This window comes from Schistocerca serialis, chromosome 1 (genome assembly GCF_023864345.2).
Source record: "Schistocerca serialis cubense isolate TAMUIC-IGC-003099 chromosome 1, iqSchSeri2.2, whole genome shotgun sequence".
In the NCBI taxonomy this organism is placed as follows: Eukaryota; Metazoa; Arthropoda; class Insecta; order Orthoptera; family Acrididae; genus Schistocerca; species Schistocerca serialis.
In genome coordinates, this window is record NC_064638.1 from 669344499 (window position 1) to 669361497 (window position 16999).

The 16999-nt window shown below is 40.4% G+C and overlaps 1 protein-coding gene across 2 annotated transcripts in view; it reads right to left on the bottom strand.

Annotated features, from left to right (window-relative positions):
* Positions 1-16999, bottom strand: part of LOC126480040 (TBC1 domain family member 9) — a 164534-nt gene that overhangs the window by 132324 nt on the left and 15211 nt on the right. For both annotated transcript variants that reach the window (XM_050103836.1, XM_050103835.1), the window contains exons 3-4: positions 13577-13750; positions 768-864 (exon numbers count right to left, since the gene is read on the bottom strand). In XM_050103836.1, the coding sequence (XP_049959793.1) occupies positions 768-864; positions 13577-13750 (271 nt within the window). The remainder of the gene's footprint in view (positions 1-767; positions 865-13576; positions 13751-16999) is intronic.

The following is a 16999-nucleotide window of genomic DNA, read 5'->3' on the forward strand; positions in this document are numbered from 1 at the left end:
TTTTAACTCTTTCAATGCGTACATAGCTAATATTGGTCTCTGACATAATTAAAGTTACATATATGCTTAGTATAAAATAGTTGATAAAAACTACAGCTAGAGTTTTGAGTAAAAGCAATGGCTTTTATTCTCCTAAATAAATAGTGGTTCCTACAATTACCAGTGTGAGTAGATGAACACTACTCATAATCTGTATTTAGTATAATACATAGAATTTGCTTGCAGTAGCCACTTCTGTCTTATCTGTAACTTAATTCATTCAAAATTCTAGAAGGATCTACTTTATTAAGGTATTGAACATGTGTGAATAAATTAATGACTATAAACAGTCTTGTATATCTCAAAACAGACCACCAATTTCTCTTAACAGTAAAAACTGATGCTAACTATTTTTTAAGCTTTCTCCCAGTCTCTAAAACTTCCAAACAGGACTGGAAAATTACAGTGAATAATGACAGAGCATAAATAATGGCAAGTACAGTGAATGAAAGTATCACTCTCAATATGCCACTAACCCTCATAATGAAAGAAAAGTATTACTTTACATGACTGGCACCATGTACACAGATAAAAAAAAGCATACAAATGCACCAATTTTTCAGGAGATACTGTAATTAACATTTGCTGTCCCTCTAGCAAAATTTCAGTGTTTTTCTGCTATAAGAAGAGTGTGACACCCACTCATTTCATCATAACAACAGATAACTTCCTATGAATATTTTCAACACGAGTAAGTGAACTATCTAGTTATAAATGAACATACGCACCTGCATGAATAATAATTGACCAGTTTCTCTTCAGGAGGCATATTGAAAAGACGATGAAACTTGAAAGATACAGTTTTGAACGATTGTGTGTCCTCATCTGAAAGACAGACAAAATTAAATTTATCTCAGTGTAATTAAATGAAAAACCCACGCAACTCAATTTTAATGAAATAAGTGATATATCAAAGTGTGTCGTCATATTGTTTGTGAATGAGCCAGCTACAGAAAGAAAATTTTCCACCACTGATATTGTGTATGCCTAATGATCTCTCATTCAACCCTGCCATTCCTGTGTGTGTGTGTGTGTCAGACAGGTTACTTGATGAGTAGCAATCAGCCCCTTTTACCCTATGTCCTCATGTCTTAGAGATCCATTGGGGGGGGGGGGGGGGGGGGGGGATCCTGCACCTTGGTGCACTGCATGAACTACAGTGTTATGGGATAACATGAAAACATGTAAGGCACACCTGTATGAGCCTGCTTAGTGCATCTGCAACATTTTGCATGGTCAGTGGCCTTCAGTAGAGGACTGAATGTTTTGTGGGCATTTGAGACACAGAATTTGATTTAAAGGGAAGTATGATAACATACAAAATGGATCTTGATGGCACAATGCTTTGCAGGATCAATGACAGATTAGAGGTAGATCACAAATAATACAGGTGAGCCAACAGTTTAGTATTCCCCATATTGTAATTTCACAGCTGTGGAGAATATTCACTGGCAAGAAAGTCCAATCACATACTACAATCCAGCACCAGGTTCACTATCTCACCTTGAGTGCTCCAAGATGTCTTAACTGGCACAGAGGCTTTGGTAGCCTTGGGTCATGTATCTCCTATCAAATTTGAAATTATCTGCTTCAATAGTTGATTCTGAATACACAGCAATCAGCCCACATATTCCTCATCTTGTAATGGCCTCAAATCCACCACAGTCCAGATTTATAATCGGGGCTTAGTCTCTGCCAACCACCACAGATGGAGACCTGTTGATGCTGTAAGTCCTCAGAGTTGGGCTACTTTCGTGTTGTTCACCTTCTGAGTGACGACACAAGCACAGCTCGAGACATTTCAACTTAACCCAGAAATAAGATTCTTTCTGCAACATTCATCATCAAATGCTGGGAACTAATGAATAATCCATTATGTGTTGGTCAAACTATGCCAATGATGCTGCTGCCACTACCATCACCTACTTTTGAAATGCATGCAGGTGCTAGACAGCTCACTTCTGTTCCGTCTTCATGGAAGACCAATGGAGGATTCCTTTGCCCTGGACCACTAGGGGCAAGACAAATCCTGATGTGTTCACAGCAGCAGACTTTTTCACCAGGCTAACCATGCTACAGACTGACAATGACAGACTTGTTGACACAGCAACAGTCACCACTGAAGTGCATACTCAGCACTTCTTCCAGTAAGGTCAGACTGGAGGATGACAGCCTGGGCGACAATGAGATTGCATATTCACCTCACCTGTCATTGATGTTAGCAACTTCACAGCTCAATGATTGTATGCAAACAACAGTAAAGATGTTGTCGTATCTATCAGCTGCCTACTTCTGCAGAATTTCTATATTTGGTAGAGAATCACCGCCCACATCCAGCTATCCCAGCAACTCTGCTATAACTGGTGTTGGAAAAACTTTTGAAGGTAAAGATACACAGCCGGAAGACTTTAAAGTTTGTTTTTGGACCACTGTGGTTGTCTCCCTATCCCTATTCTTTCTTCTACATTATTTTTTGGATGAATTGTATCCTTATGATGGTAGTAAATAGGCAATATGGCTAAACAACTTTTGGCTCAAAATGTGTTCAGAATCTGATAGATCAAGTAACTCAGTTGCACACAGAATTAGCACAGCTAAGAGAAAAGGAGGGAATGGTCATATCCTAGTGCAACTTTCTCCAACATTGACATCGCTTTGTTGTTTACTCCATTTTCCGGGAAATCTGGGGAATATATCTTCAATTTTATTGACAATTTGGATACAGCTGCCAGGTTGGGAAACTGGAATAATGAACAAAAACTAAGCGTAGTTAAACCAATGTTAACAGGAAATGCTAGGGCATATGTAATGTGCCACAAGAAATTAAGGTAAGCACAGCTGTTGGATGACTTGAGGCACGGGTTGGTAAAGGAATAATACCTTGAGATACTACCATGAGCAGCTTAAAGGGATAATTCCAAAACACGGGGAATCGACAGAGAATTTTTTTTATCACATTCACAAAATTAATACCAAAACATAAGAGCTCTCTGAAGATGATAAAGCTAGTAAGGTCATATTAAAGGAAGCTGGACAGAGACTGCTTGATGTGTTTTGTGGAGTTTACTGCCAGAAATGTCAGATATGGTTTGTATGGAATTCTCAAAGACTCTGAATGAAGCAACAGAAACTGTGGCAGCACTAACAGAAATTGATGTGGTCACCAAACCATGGGAAAAGGGAGTAAAATTTAATACAGATATCAAATGTTTTAGTGTTGAAGTGTAACTGAAGGGAACAACAGTATCACACATGTAAATGTTTCAGACATTCTGAATGGAATTGTACAAACAGAAGATTGCAGAGAGAGAGAAACTGGTCACAGGGCAAGACCTCACATCCCCTGGTAAAAGGGACAGTGGACAGTCTCTCTTTTGTACCACACTCCCAGTGAGAATTAAACACACATCACCTCTGTGTGGAATCAGGTGCAGACTTTTTTTCTGACTGATTATGTGAGAGGAAAATTTTGCAGATTTTTAATTAGATACTGGATCTCTCATATTGGTGGCAAGTAGGAATATACCTTCTAAAGTAGAATTGAATCCATCAAGCTGGAGATTAAATGGCATAGGTAGGGGTCATGTTGATTCACTAAGTTTGGCAGTGATAGGATTCTGAGTGGGGAAAGTTACTTCCAGGTTAGGGTAGAAGTTCTCCTATGATTATAAATGGCTATGAAGTCATACTCTGCTTATACGTATTTCCTAGCTGCACATCATGCCAAAGTTGACTTAGAACAACGTAGTATACAACTGTTTTCATATTTGGATTATCACTGAAAAATCATTACTGTTGCAAGGATCTCTTCAAGGCCACCTAAAATGTGTACAACATACTTTAAAGCCAACTCACAATATATCACACCGAACAGTACTGAAAAATTAATCTGGCCTGATGTAGGAGCTGATCTTCTGGTAAACTCTTTGTGTATATTTGATCCTTTGCCTGAGAATGAGGAATTAGATAAAGCACAATGTTTCACATGACATAGTTTGTCCTAGGTAAGGGAAATTGGTGGAAGCAGAGTTGTGCCTGTCAGTATTGGTAACTTTAATTCCTAAGAGGTGATGCTGGCACAATTCTCTGATGCCTAGCTTCAAAGTACTGGATGAAGATGAACAAGATAGGACTTTCACATTGATCTGTACAATGACTGGACAGTCTGTCTATTTAACTGCACTGACAAGGAAAGTGCAACGTCTAGAGATACAAAGTAAGGGGGCCACGGTGAGACCATTAGAGGAATATTTTAAGTTATTCAATCCTCTTTGACTGCTGCCTGCCACACTATTAAAATATCATATTCCCTGGGAATAAGTCACTTGTCTGTAAAAAACTGCACCAAGTCCCACAGCATTTGAAAACTGTCATGGAAGAGTTTATAGATGAACAGCTTCAAGATAGGATCATAGAAGAGAGTAATAACCCTTGGCCTGCACCCATTGTCATTGTACCAAAAAAATCATCAGATGGCAGTAAAGCATGTAGATTTTATTCCAACTACCATAATTTAAACCAGGAAACAATTGCAGGGACCTTAAGATAATCTAGGCCAATTAATTATTTTGAAACTATGATCCTAAAAAGTGGGTACCATCAATTAGAGACTGTCTGAAAATAGTATTCTCAACTCCAGCTAGTCATTATCAATGTCCAGCTAGTCATATCAATACTGTTGTGTGCCTTTTGAATTGAGAAATACAACAGCAACTGTCATCTGCCTTAGTGTTTTGAGAAGAATAAAACCAAAGCAATATAGGGTTTATTTAGAGGATATTGTGTTTTCTGAGGATATATAAGAGCTTGTGCTGTGTTTACATGAAGTATTTGGCCATTTACATGCAACATGATTAGCAGTCAGCCTGTAAAAAAATCTGACACTCACTATACAAAAGGAACTGCTTTCATATTCAAGCCTAGCCAACTTTTATCTAAAATTTATTCTAAATTCTCTGAAATTGCAAGACCCCTCAACCAACTACTGGAGAAAGGAGTAATGTTTCAATGGCCTCCAGATTATGAAACAACTTCCCTAAAAGTAAAAAACTTATTCACCTCTAGCCCAGTTTTTACTTTTCCAGATTACTAAAAGCAAATTATGTTGTAGTGCCAGGCTAATAATTTTTCCTAGGTATGTATTTTATTCTAGGAGGTAAACAGACGAGAACATCCAATAGCAGATGTATCAAAACAACTTAAGGCAGAGAAAAATTATTCTACCACTGAGAAAGAAATGCTAGCACTAATATATGGAGCAACTTATTTTCACTGTTATTTGTATGGACAACAATTTGTAGTAATAACTGATCATGTGGCATCGAAATGGTTACTAGGACTTAAAGATCCAACTAGGTGTCTCACTAGAAGGGCCTGGCGACTGAGTGAATTTGATTTTGAAGTTGTACATCAATCAGGTAATTCACACGGAAACACTGACAGTCTAGTCACAAGATACACACTAAAAAATGTGCTCGGGTAGATACAGAAGAATGACGAGAACCACAAAGTGCTGACTCATACTGCAGCAGTTTACTAAGCATCCACAAGTCAGCACAGAAGCTGGAGAGCTAAACAGGAAGACAAGATGTAGGTTGTGCATAGTAGTGAATGAAATTGTGTGACGAAGTGTTGAAGAATGCTCATGATTCAATTCTAGCAGGGCACAGTGGCCGCTGGGCTATGGAACACAGAGTTGGGGAAAATTATTGGTTGGTGACACAAAAACAGATGTTGATCCTTACATAAAAAATTGTATCCAATGTGCTCAAAGAGCAAAACTCATTTGTCAAAAGATTACACTGCATAGATTACAGATGCAAAGGGTAGGCATGTGCACTCTCAGACAGTTTGCTCAAATACCATTAGAAAACCATTTTGTGCTAATGATAACTGATCATTTATCATGTTTTCTGTCCAACAGGCAGATACAGTGGCCCATGTGATGATTACCCAATGGATATCAACGTTTGGAACACCCGAGGCAGTGATGATAGACCAAGGGACAAATTTTGTCAGGTTGTAACAAAGCAGTTGTGAGGATTATTACGCATTAAAAAATTTATAAACAGTGCAATACACACACTGATGTGCTGAAAAAGTCCATCATATGGTTGGGAAACTATTGAGTTACTACATTAAGTCATCATAATGACTGGGATGCATTACTTCCTTGTGTAGCAGTGACACGTAACTTAAAAATTATACTACAGTGAGGTGGTTTTTAATCAGAAGATGTTATCTCCTTTTGAGCTATGTAAGACCTCTCCAGGAAAAGATAATATCATTGGCAAAGAATTTATTGAAAAGTAAACAAATATTTCATGCAATGTTACAAAGATGAAAGCTTTGGAATAATAGGTAAGTAGCCATATTTAAAAATCAGTATTACCAAAGTATCATGACGGACAATGGGTATGCTAACCAATCCATATTTGCCTGGGAAAGGGAAAGAAGGAAAAAATTAGACAAAAGAAGCAGGTCTCTCGTACACTTATTCCGACACATTACTATGCACTCAGGACATCAGCAGGACTAATAAAATACAAGAGACTTCCAAGATAACTGAGGATGCAATATGTTTGTGAATTTTATGTGTTTACTTACTAATTACTAGGGTTGTGTGTTTATATACATCATAGTTAAGTTTATGGTTTAGGAGGTACTGAACTAGAATGTGCATCGTCTTTGTGAAATAGGCTCTTAAATGAACACAAGGAAAACATTTTGTTTAGGTGCTTATTTGAAGGAACTTTTGAGTGAAATCTTATTTGCAATATTGCCAATGGCAGTAAAACAGTAGTGCTAAGGCTGGCAGGAAAACATCAAAGTTACATGGTGCAATAGGTTAACTATTTTGATAAGAACTGATGTGCAAGTAGTTGACCATTTTGTGCAGGCTTGAGCAGCAAGTAGGCTGTTTTAGTGCGCAAGTGTGTACGTGTGTGTGTAAGAGTGTGTGTGTGTGTGTGTGTGCGCGTGCGCATTAGTTGTAGGTATTTATCTTTAAGGATAGAGATTTTATGTTTAGTCAGTTTATTCATCTAAGATGAATGGTAGTATTAGTGTGTGTGTGTGTGTGTGTGTGTGTGTGTGTGTGTGTGTGTGTGTGTGTGTGTGTGCGCGCGCGCGCGCGCGCGCGCGCGCGCGCGCGTGCGCGCGCGGGCGCACGCGCGTGCATTAGTTGTAGGTATTTATCTTTAAGGATAGAGATTTTATGTTTAGTCAGTTTATTCATCTAAGATGAATGGTAGTATTACATAGCACTGTTCTCCAGGCAGCAACTACTATGCAATCAGACCAGGCCAATCACCAGCTGTCCCACACAATGGGTAAACACTGTACCTAGGTCACGTGAATTAATCTGTCCCGCTCCTGACCACAACAGAACGTCCAAAAGAGATAATTACAGAGAAAATGGAATCTTTCCAAAGGAAACAACTGCATTCATTATAATCCATGGTAAGGATCATTATTTTCGCTTGTTATGAGCAACGAGGTTACTGTGTCATAAAGTATGTAGAGCTACACCATCAAGATTTATTGGTCAATGGCACCTAATACGATATTTCCAGACCAACTTTTCAATTACCAGCCACCATTGTTGCAACCACAACCCTGAGTATCATCCACACATTAATTTACCTACCGAACATACCCTTTGATATCCCTTCTGATAAAAACTTAACCTACTTGAGTAACTCTTTAGACCCAACCCTGCTCACTTCGCTTCCTTAGATCAGATATTAGCTGCACAAAATGGTCATGTATACAAGGAACACCTTCTAGTCCACATAAAAAAGTATTGTATAGCATATCATTACCAACTCTTTAACTATAGGAACTTCAATATCAGCCGGCTGCACAGTTCTGTTAACAATTAGTATTGTGTACTGTCACCTCAGACACAGAGTTGTCCAAATCCTACCCAATCCTTACGTTCTTTTAACCTGTGGGTCAATAACAGTCATGTCGGCATGAGTGAAGAAGTGACAACCTCAACAAATGAAATAAAGGTTATATAAAAAGGGAAGAACAACACACCAAAGGTAAAAGTGGTGCAAGAAGTGTTTACTCCGAATTTGTGAAGCAGAACGTGAATTTTAGAACTAGTGACAGATGGATCAGTTCCCAGTTGCAGTTGGGCTCTTTAACAGCAATCCAGAGGACCATATTAAACTTAGAAGGGAGGAGATGTAACAGCAAAAACTCCACCACAGTTCAGAGCATTAACCAGGCTGCAGTCTTTGCCAACCACCATGGACAGAAATCTGTTGATGCTGCGCCTCCTCACCGTTGGCCACTTTTGCATCATCCTCCTCCTCCTCTTCAGCGACAACACCAGCTCCTTTTGATATGTTTCAATGTAACCTAGAAACAAACTGTTTTCCTCAACTGTTAGCACTGGAAGCTGCATTTAAAATGCTTCAGAACCACCCTATCATTGCTGAACAGCTGGGCAGTAATGTAATATGAAATCTGTGTTGGCCAACATCATGTTGACTGCTGCCACTACTGTTGCTGAGACACAAATTGCTGTCCATCCAGGCACTAAGCAGCTTAGAAGGAAGACTATGACATGCGGTCCAGCCTCCTCACCTCTGCCAAGATACCAATGAAGGACTACTTCATCCTGTACTACTAAGGGTGAGAGAGAGAGAGAGAGAGAGACTGGTGTGTTCACAGTGCCAGATGTTCTTCACCAGGCTGACCATGCCCGGGCCAGAGTAATGCGAGACTTCTTTACAGCAGCAGCCACGGCAGAACTGCACACTCAGTGCTTCCTCCAAGCAAGGTCTGATCAGAGGAAGATGCCCTGGGTAATGCCAAGATGGTGTATTCATCCTGTTGGTCATTAATTCTAGAAGCTTTAAAGTCCAATGGTTATAAACAAACAGCAATAAAGATGTTTTATCTACCAGCCACCTATTCCAGCTGCACTTCTATCCATCTTCAGTAGATAATTGTTACCAACATCCAGCCTTTGCAGCAACCCCGTCACAACACACAAAAGCAACAAATGGCTTGATGAATGCCGTTTCTTACCCACAGTGGATTAATGTGTTGTTCTTGGATTAGTCACAGGTTGGACAAGAGAGTATTTTGCAATGTCCACAAACCTGTAGTAAAGGTACCCAAAGTTTTGCAAAAGATCATCAATATAGCACAAAAAAATTCAGACTGCCTTTGCAGTTAATAAGAATGTTGTGAACAAATCTTAGCAGGCATCATGGGATATAGACCAAGTGTATGGGCTCACATATTGAGTATAACAACTTTGATCCAGGTAATATGAAGAGTGGAGGGGGGGTTGGGTTGGGTTGTTTGGGGAAGACCAGACAGCGAGGTCATCGGTCTCATTGGATTAGGGAAGGACGGGGAAGGAAGTCGGCCGTGCCCTTTCAAAGGAACCATCCCGGCATTTGCCTGGAGCGATTTAGGGAAATCACGGAAAACCTAAATCAGGATGGCCGGACGCGGGATTGAACCGTCGTCCTCCCGAATGCGAGTCCAGTGTGCTAACCACTGCGCCACCTCGCTGAAGAGTGGAGGGAAGTATACTGATAAGATTACTTAGGGAATATCAACAGGTGCTCTTTTTATTATTCTTGGGATCTGGCCAATGGATTCCATAATACACCACAATTGTGCAATGTACTGGCTAATAAAAAAGGACAGAGAAAGTTAATGCCATTGTAGGAGAATATGCAGACAGCAAGTTGGAAATGATGAATAAGTTATTAATATAATGGCAAGGATCCTGGGAAAGCAGTACTACTGCGAGAAAAGTATATGAAATATTTCCTAATGTTAAGGAAAGGTTGTTGATTGGTGAAATTCACCTCTCAAGAGGTTTGGTTCACTCTATAAGTGGACATGGCCCATATCCCACTTACCTAAAGAGGATAAATAATGATAAAGTGATGTTTGTGGACTGACAGTGACTCTTGAGCATATTTTCTTCAAGCGTAATCTACATACAAATATCAAAGATGGAGGGGGGGGGGGGCGGGGAGGAGGAGGAGGAGGAGGATGAGGAGAGAGAGAGAGAGAGAGAGAGAGAGAGAGAGAGAGAGAGAGAGAGAGAGAGAGAGAACAGTGTGTGTTATAAACTCACAGGGGCAGTGGATTCTACTATGTACTGAACAAAAATTATTATCTGCAAAGATGTCAAGAAGTGGATTGGAATTTGATTTGGAAAGATAAGATCCAGCTACAAGAAGAGATTAGGCTTCACAGACAACACACGTGAGATGCCTCTAGGATAGGGAGGAAATAGCAATATGTGTCATGCAGAATGGGATCAGGAGACTGTGCTTTGGTAGAACATGCATATTGTGGACTGACACCCAGATCAAATTATAGTCTTAATTTAGAATTAGCCTAATTTTAGACTTTTTTAATACAAGCAGTTTTTATTTCTGGTATTTGTTATGTTATGTTATTAACAATTTTTTATTATCTTTTTCTCATTTATATGACTACTACTACTACCGTAGTAGTAGTACAGTTTGCTTTTGTTTCAATGTAGCAAATACAAGTTATGCCAAAAAATAAATAATTAGATTAGTAAATAGAAGTGTGTTCATCTAGTAGCCCCTGGGACACACAACAACACTACTAAACTTAATAATATTATGGAAAAGGAGCTCTCTGGCTGTACCAATGTTTTTGTCTGTGTGGTTTTATGATACAAACATGTGCGGCACAATTTGTATTCGTGAAGGTAATGGGACTGCTGCAATCTTTAGGGAAGGCATCCTGCAGTTGTATGTGCAGCTGTCTCATTGTTCATATCAGTATGGTTTTCAATATGATGGAAGTACAACTGTCCTAGAGAATGAGTATCTGGAACAGGAGGAAATCACATCTAGAATGGCCATCTCAATTCCTGGAGTTAATATGATTTAATATTCAAGAGATATTCTAAACTGAAATAGTAGAGCCCTAATGCTGTCAACATATACTACTGATTACCTCAAAAGTACCCTTGTCCAATGGGAGCTGTTACTGCAAGCCACGTTGGACAGTCTGATCCATTGTGGGCAGAGGTATCATGCATGTGGTACTGCCCTGTACAAGCACTACACCCCATATTGATGTGTATGTCACTGCAGAGAGGCATCGAACATAGTGTCACTCATAGCCAGTTTTCTGGTAACACTATCCATATCACTGTGTTACATACTATAATATGGTCAGGATATCTCTCAGTGCACACATTAACACCAATCCACATGGGTTATTGTGAATCACAAAGATTCCTACATTCATTCATGGACACAGATGTACATATTATAGATAAAATTTTATTATTTCACCAAAAACATTTAGTTTTTGGTAGTTTTTATCATACAAATAACCTAGTAAATGATACTATACGTCATTTTTTTTTCAAGCCTGTGACATGATACTTTGAGAAATATAACAGGGGAATTATTTTCAGCCATAATGGCTCTGTTTGTGCACCATGACTGTGTGGGATAATTATTTATTTCAAGTTTCTGCTACCAGTCACCTTTTATTTTATGCTTAATCTAACATAATGCAACATGTTTCGAACATTTTCTGTTCATCTTCAGATGTTTATACATACATACATATACATACATATAGAGAAATGTTACTTAAAAATAAGCAGTCTTAAACTAGATTAATCTAGAACTCTTTGTCCACTGTTTTTTTTACTGTAGCTGCTGGTGTGGCATTTGGGGGGAAGGAAGGGGGGCAGTGTATGGCTAGACATCACTGATTTCGAATTCTAGCCATACACTGCCCCCTCCTTCCCCCCAAATGCCACACCAGCAGCTACAGTAAAAAACAATGGACAAAGCTTCTGGTAAACCTTCTGGGATGTAAGGTCGTGGTCCATGAAACTCTTTTCTTTCTACGATACATAAGTCGCTCTCAGACGTCCGACCCGTCAGTCGGCAAGACTCACCGGAGGAGAAACACCCCTCTGAAGATGTCCAGCGCAGCTCTGGACGAAACGTTAGGAGCTGAAGAGTTTCATGGACCACGACCTTACATCCCGGAAGGTTTACCAGAAGATATGACATCCGGTCATGAAAGCTTTCATACTATGAATGGACAAAGCATTCTAGATTAATCTAGTTTAAGACTTTTTACTTTTAAGTAACATTTCTCTATATGTATGTATGTATGTATGTATGTATAAACGCCTCAAGATGAACAGAAAATGTTTGAAATGAGTTGCATTATGTTAGATTAAGCATAAAATAAAAAGTGACTGGTAGCAGAAACTTGAAATAAATAAATAACAGGGGAATATCTCTGGCAGCCATATCTATATAAACAAGACATGTTCACTTTATAATAAACTATTAAACTATCCTTTCCCCTGCGGCTTTTCCTACTTATGTGTTCTACACATCTACTGAACACACCTCCAACTCCCACTGTGTCCACCTCATCCTCCCACTTCTATCTATCTCCTATCTCCTCCTTCTCATTCAATGTCTCTTCATCTCCTTCAGCCACCCCCCCCCCCCCCCACCACATCTTATATCTTTCTCCTGTCTCCCTCTCACCATCCCCTCCTCTATCCATGTTAAGCCACCCCCATCTATGCTCATCGGCACATGTAGCCCCTGCAATACAGTTTCTGTTCCCACAACATGCCTGTCATTCAAGGCAAGCCACTCACCGAGGGCTTGAAAATCATTTATTTGCCCTTAACCTATGGGCCACCATGCAAAGCAAGTCAGTGAAGCAGGCTGATATAAGTCCAACTCAACAAGTGCCTGTCATGCAGGGCAGCCTACAAGCTGGGCCTGGAAAACTTTCTTGTCCTTCACATGTAGGCTGCCCTGCTTCGATTTTGCAAGTCAATACACTCCCCACACAATATGCCTGTCATGCAGGGTGGCCTATATGCCAGGGGTTTAGAAAAAAACAATATACATACATAAAGCTGAGTATGTGCTTGAATTAATGAAAGACTAAGGTTTCACATCCAGTCAATGACATGGTCATTACAGGTGGAGCACAAACTCAAACAGTGGAAAAGTTGTGAAGGAAGTCAGCTATGCCCTATCAAAGGAACCATCTTGGCCTTTGCCCTAAGCGATTTAAGGAAATCATGGTAGATCTATCTAGAAGGCTTGGCGGGGATTTGAAATACCACCATCCCAAATAAGGTTGCAGTTCTTACAACTTTGCCACCTCACAATTCAATTCATACATGAATTAATTACACATATTAAACTGTTACTTACATTCCATATACAATATAGGTGCAAAGTATTAACTGGTTTGGGAAAAAGATCAGTTTATACATAACTATAAGCAAACAACTTATATGAATGCCTTATTTTGTTCACATTCAACTTAATTCTAGGTTTAATTTTTACCACAAAATTGAGAGAGAGAAATGGTCTACAAAATTTCTCTGCACTATAAAAGTTTTCAAACAAAAATAATTTCAGCTTCTTTATTACAACTCAAAAATTCTTTACTGTGTATCAATACATAGCTTCAAGGAGTACTGAAATATAGTTACTCAAACAGAACTCACCATCAATGCCTTGATTATCTGGTACATTGTTTGCTATGACAGACTGAATTTTGCAGCAGACGAATTCAGTAACATCATCTTCATTATCAAATGAACTCAGTGTGCTAGACAGGTTACGCTGCAGCCACTCCCAATCCTTCTCAATTTCCACATGTGTCAGAGAGCATGCTATCACTTTAAAAATAATTTTCATTTAATTAATATTCGCCAAATTTCACTTTTCTGTGGTTATAAAATTAAGACAAAGAAACTCTTTGGCATATATCATGCACTAAGGTTGCTGTATACACTGAAAATTAGCAGTATTCTTTCATCATTCCAACATTAAATATTAAGGTATTTATTTTCAGGCATCTACTTTATTACAGTGGGACATTCAGTATTAAACAGGAGTCTGGAAAGGAGATTCCATGGCACCAATGCTATTCTCTGGAGCTCTATGCTAAGTCTTCAGCCCTCTCAACTATGAAAAAAAAAGAGAATAAACATGTTCGTGGAAGATAACAACTGGATGAACAACGAAAGAAATAAACAGGTGATACAATATGGCTCATAGTAGTTTTAGATTAATTAAAGAGTGTTTTAAAAACCAACTCCCTATTGTTTCTCAAATGGAAAAACAGTATCTACTGCCCATTTTGACTTACTGTTGTGGGATATGGATTTTTAATCTGAAAACTACTAAAAAAACTGTGGGTCATCAGCACCTAATAGTGGAAAACATGTTCATAATTACCAATACAAATGCAAAAACGAACAAATGGATCAGGAAACAGAATAATGAAATATTTACTATTAAAAACAGTCTTGATCACAATTTATTTATTTATTTATTAAGGTGACAGTAGTGGTCATCTTCAGACCATTGAGTAGGAACCTCTTTCTGCTGGAGAATCACTACTGAGTGACAAGATTATCAGTGGTAGAGCGACCCTGGTGGAAGCCATCCTGACATGGAGCCAGTAGACCACGTGAGTTCAGGATCCAAGCCAACCACTGACATACCATACATTCTAGCAGCTTACAAATAACATTGGTGAGACTGATGGGCCAATAGCTATCCACATCAAGCGGGTGACGTATCTCTCCCTACACTCCTGCTTCTGTCGTTTGATAAGTTGACGAACATGGGCATGGAGCCGTTTAAAGGCTATGAGGTGCTCCAGGGAAGGGTGCCACTTATGCTGCTGTAGAGTTCGCCGACATTCCTTAATTGCTTCAGTGGCTTCGGGCGACCACCACACGACTGCATTATGCCTCTGGCATCCTAAAGAGCGGGGGATCGCATTTTCTGCCCTAGAAACAATTGTTGTAGTCACTTGCTCAACCATCACATCATTGTTACTGTGTGGGGGAGATTCAACGGCGACAGCAGAGGTGAAGTTTCCCAGTCCACCTTGCTTACAGCCCATCTGGGTAGGCGTCCATGGGCCTGACGCTGGGGCAATGACAGGAAGGTGGGGATGTGGTCACTAACACACAGGTCATCATGTGCTCTCCAATGGATAGATGGGAGAAGTCATGGGCTGAAAATTGGTAAATCAATGGCTGAGTGAGTATCATGAGCCACACTGAAATGCACGGCGGACCCAGTACTTAAGAGGCAGAGGTCGAACTGAGACCGTAAAGTTTCGAAATCTCTGCCTCGAACAGTAAGCACAGTGCCATCCCACAATGGGTTACGGGCATTAAAATCTCCCAAAAGTAGGAAAGGTTTAGGGAGTTGATGAATCAGTGCAGCTAACACATTCAGGGGTATTGCACCATCTGGAGGAAGATATACATTGCAGACAGTTATCTCCTGTGTCATCTTTATTCTGACAGCCACAGTTTCAAGAGGAGTTTGAAGGGGTACAGTGTCACTACGGACTGAGTTTACAACATAAACGCAAACTACACCTGACCCTCGATTACATTCACTACGGTTCCTGTAATATCCATTATAGCTGCAGACGGCAGGGGTCCGCATTGCCGGGAACCAGGTTTCCTGGGGGCCAACGCAGATAGCAGGTGTAAAGGTTAACAGTTGCTGTAGCTCAGCCAGGCGGTGGAAAAGACCGCCACAATTCCACTGGAGGATGACATCATGAGACTGGGAAGGCATGGAGCATTCAGTGAGGTAGTTTATGTCTCAGAGTCACCTGCTGCCACTGACTTATTGCCTGAGCAGTTTATATCCATTGTGTCTGAGGGTCCGGCGAGATCTAGGCCCTCAGTGGACACCAAAATCTCCACCCCATCCTCAGATACAGAGCTTGTAGGTAGCGGTGGTATGGGTGCCACCGTAATTTCCTTGGTCTTAGGGGTTTTCTTATTGGATTTTTCTCACTGCTCCTTGGTTTTCCCTAGCTGGGAGGACTTCACTGGCTTAGTCTTCGGTTGGTTGGTTTAAAGGCAGGAGAAGGGACCAAACTACGAGGTCATTGCTCCTTGTTCCTAATAAAACAATGCCACAAGTGTGAGAATAAAACAGATAAAACATATAACACAAAACGGAAAGAAAGGAAATGCCACAAGAACGAAGGGAAGGCAACGACCACTAAAAGGAACAAAAGGGGACAAGAAAACAGAGACGCTAGAAACAGAAGAGCGTAAAACAAGAAAGCAGATTACAGTGGCTGGCCAACCACGAAATAAAAAGGGAAAGCCAGCCACTCTGCAACACATTAAAACTTCGACCCTAAAAGCACTAGGGTGGAGGACACAGGATAAAGGACATGCGCTAAAACCTACATAGAAGTATAAAACCCACTTTCGCAGATAAAATGTAACTCTAAAGCTGCTGTGGAGGTATTGTCACCCAACACCGAAGGCAGGGTGCTGGGAAAGTTAAAAATATGCCGCAGAGCAGCTAAAAGTGGGCAGTCCAGCAAGAGGTGGACAACTGTCATTTGGGAACCATAGTGACACTGAGGTGGATCCACGCGATGGAGTAGGTAACCATGCGTTAGCCACATATGGCCGATGCGGAGGCGGCAGAGGACAACTGATTCCCTGTAGTCTCTTTAATGACATGCAGTTTGTTGTGTGTGCTGTTATGCCCTTCCATCTCCAAAAGCTGGAAAACCCTGCGGTGTAAGACAGAACGCAGGACAGCTCCAGAGATGCCTATCTCCAGATGCAGTTTCCGCGTCACCTGTTTGGCCAGCAAGTTCATTGCTTGGGATTCCGAGGTGTCCTGGGGTCCACGCAAACACCACGGAACAGCGGGACTGTTCCAGGGCATAGATGGACTCCTGAATGGATGTTACCAGAAGGTGGCAAGGGTAGCACTGGTCAATAGCTTGTAGGCTGCTCAATAAGTCAGTATACAGGAGAAATGACTCCCCATGGCATGAGCGGAAGTACTCAAGAGCACGAGATACGATCACCAGCTCTGGAGTGAAAACACTGCAGTCAACTGGCAAGGAGTGCTGCTCAATA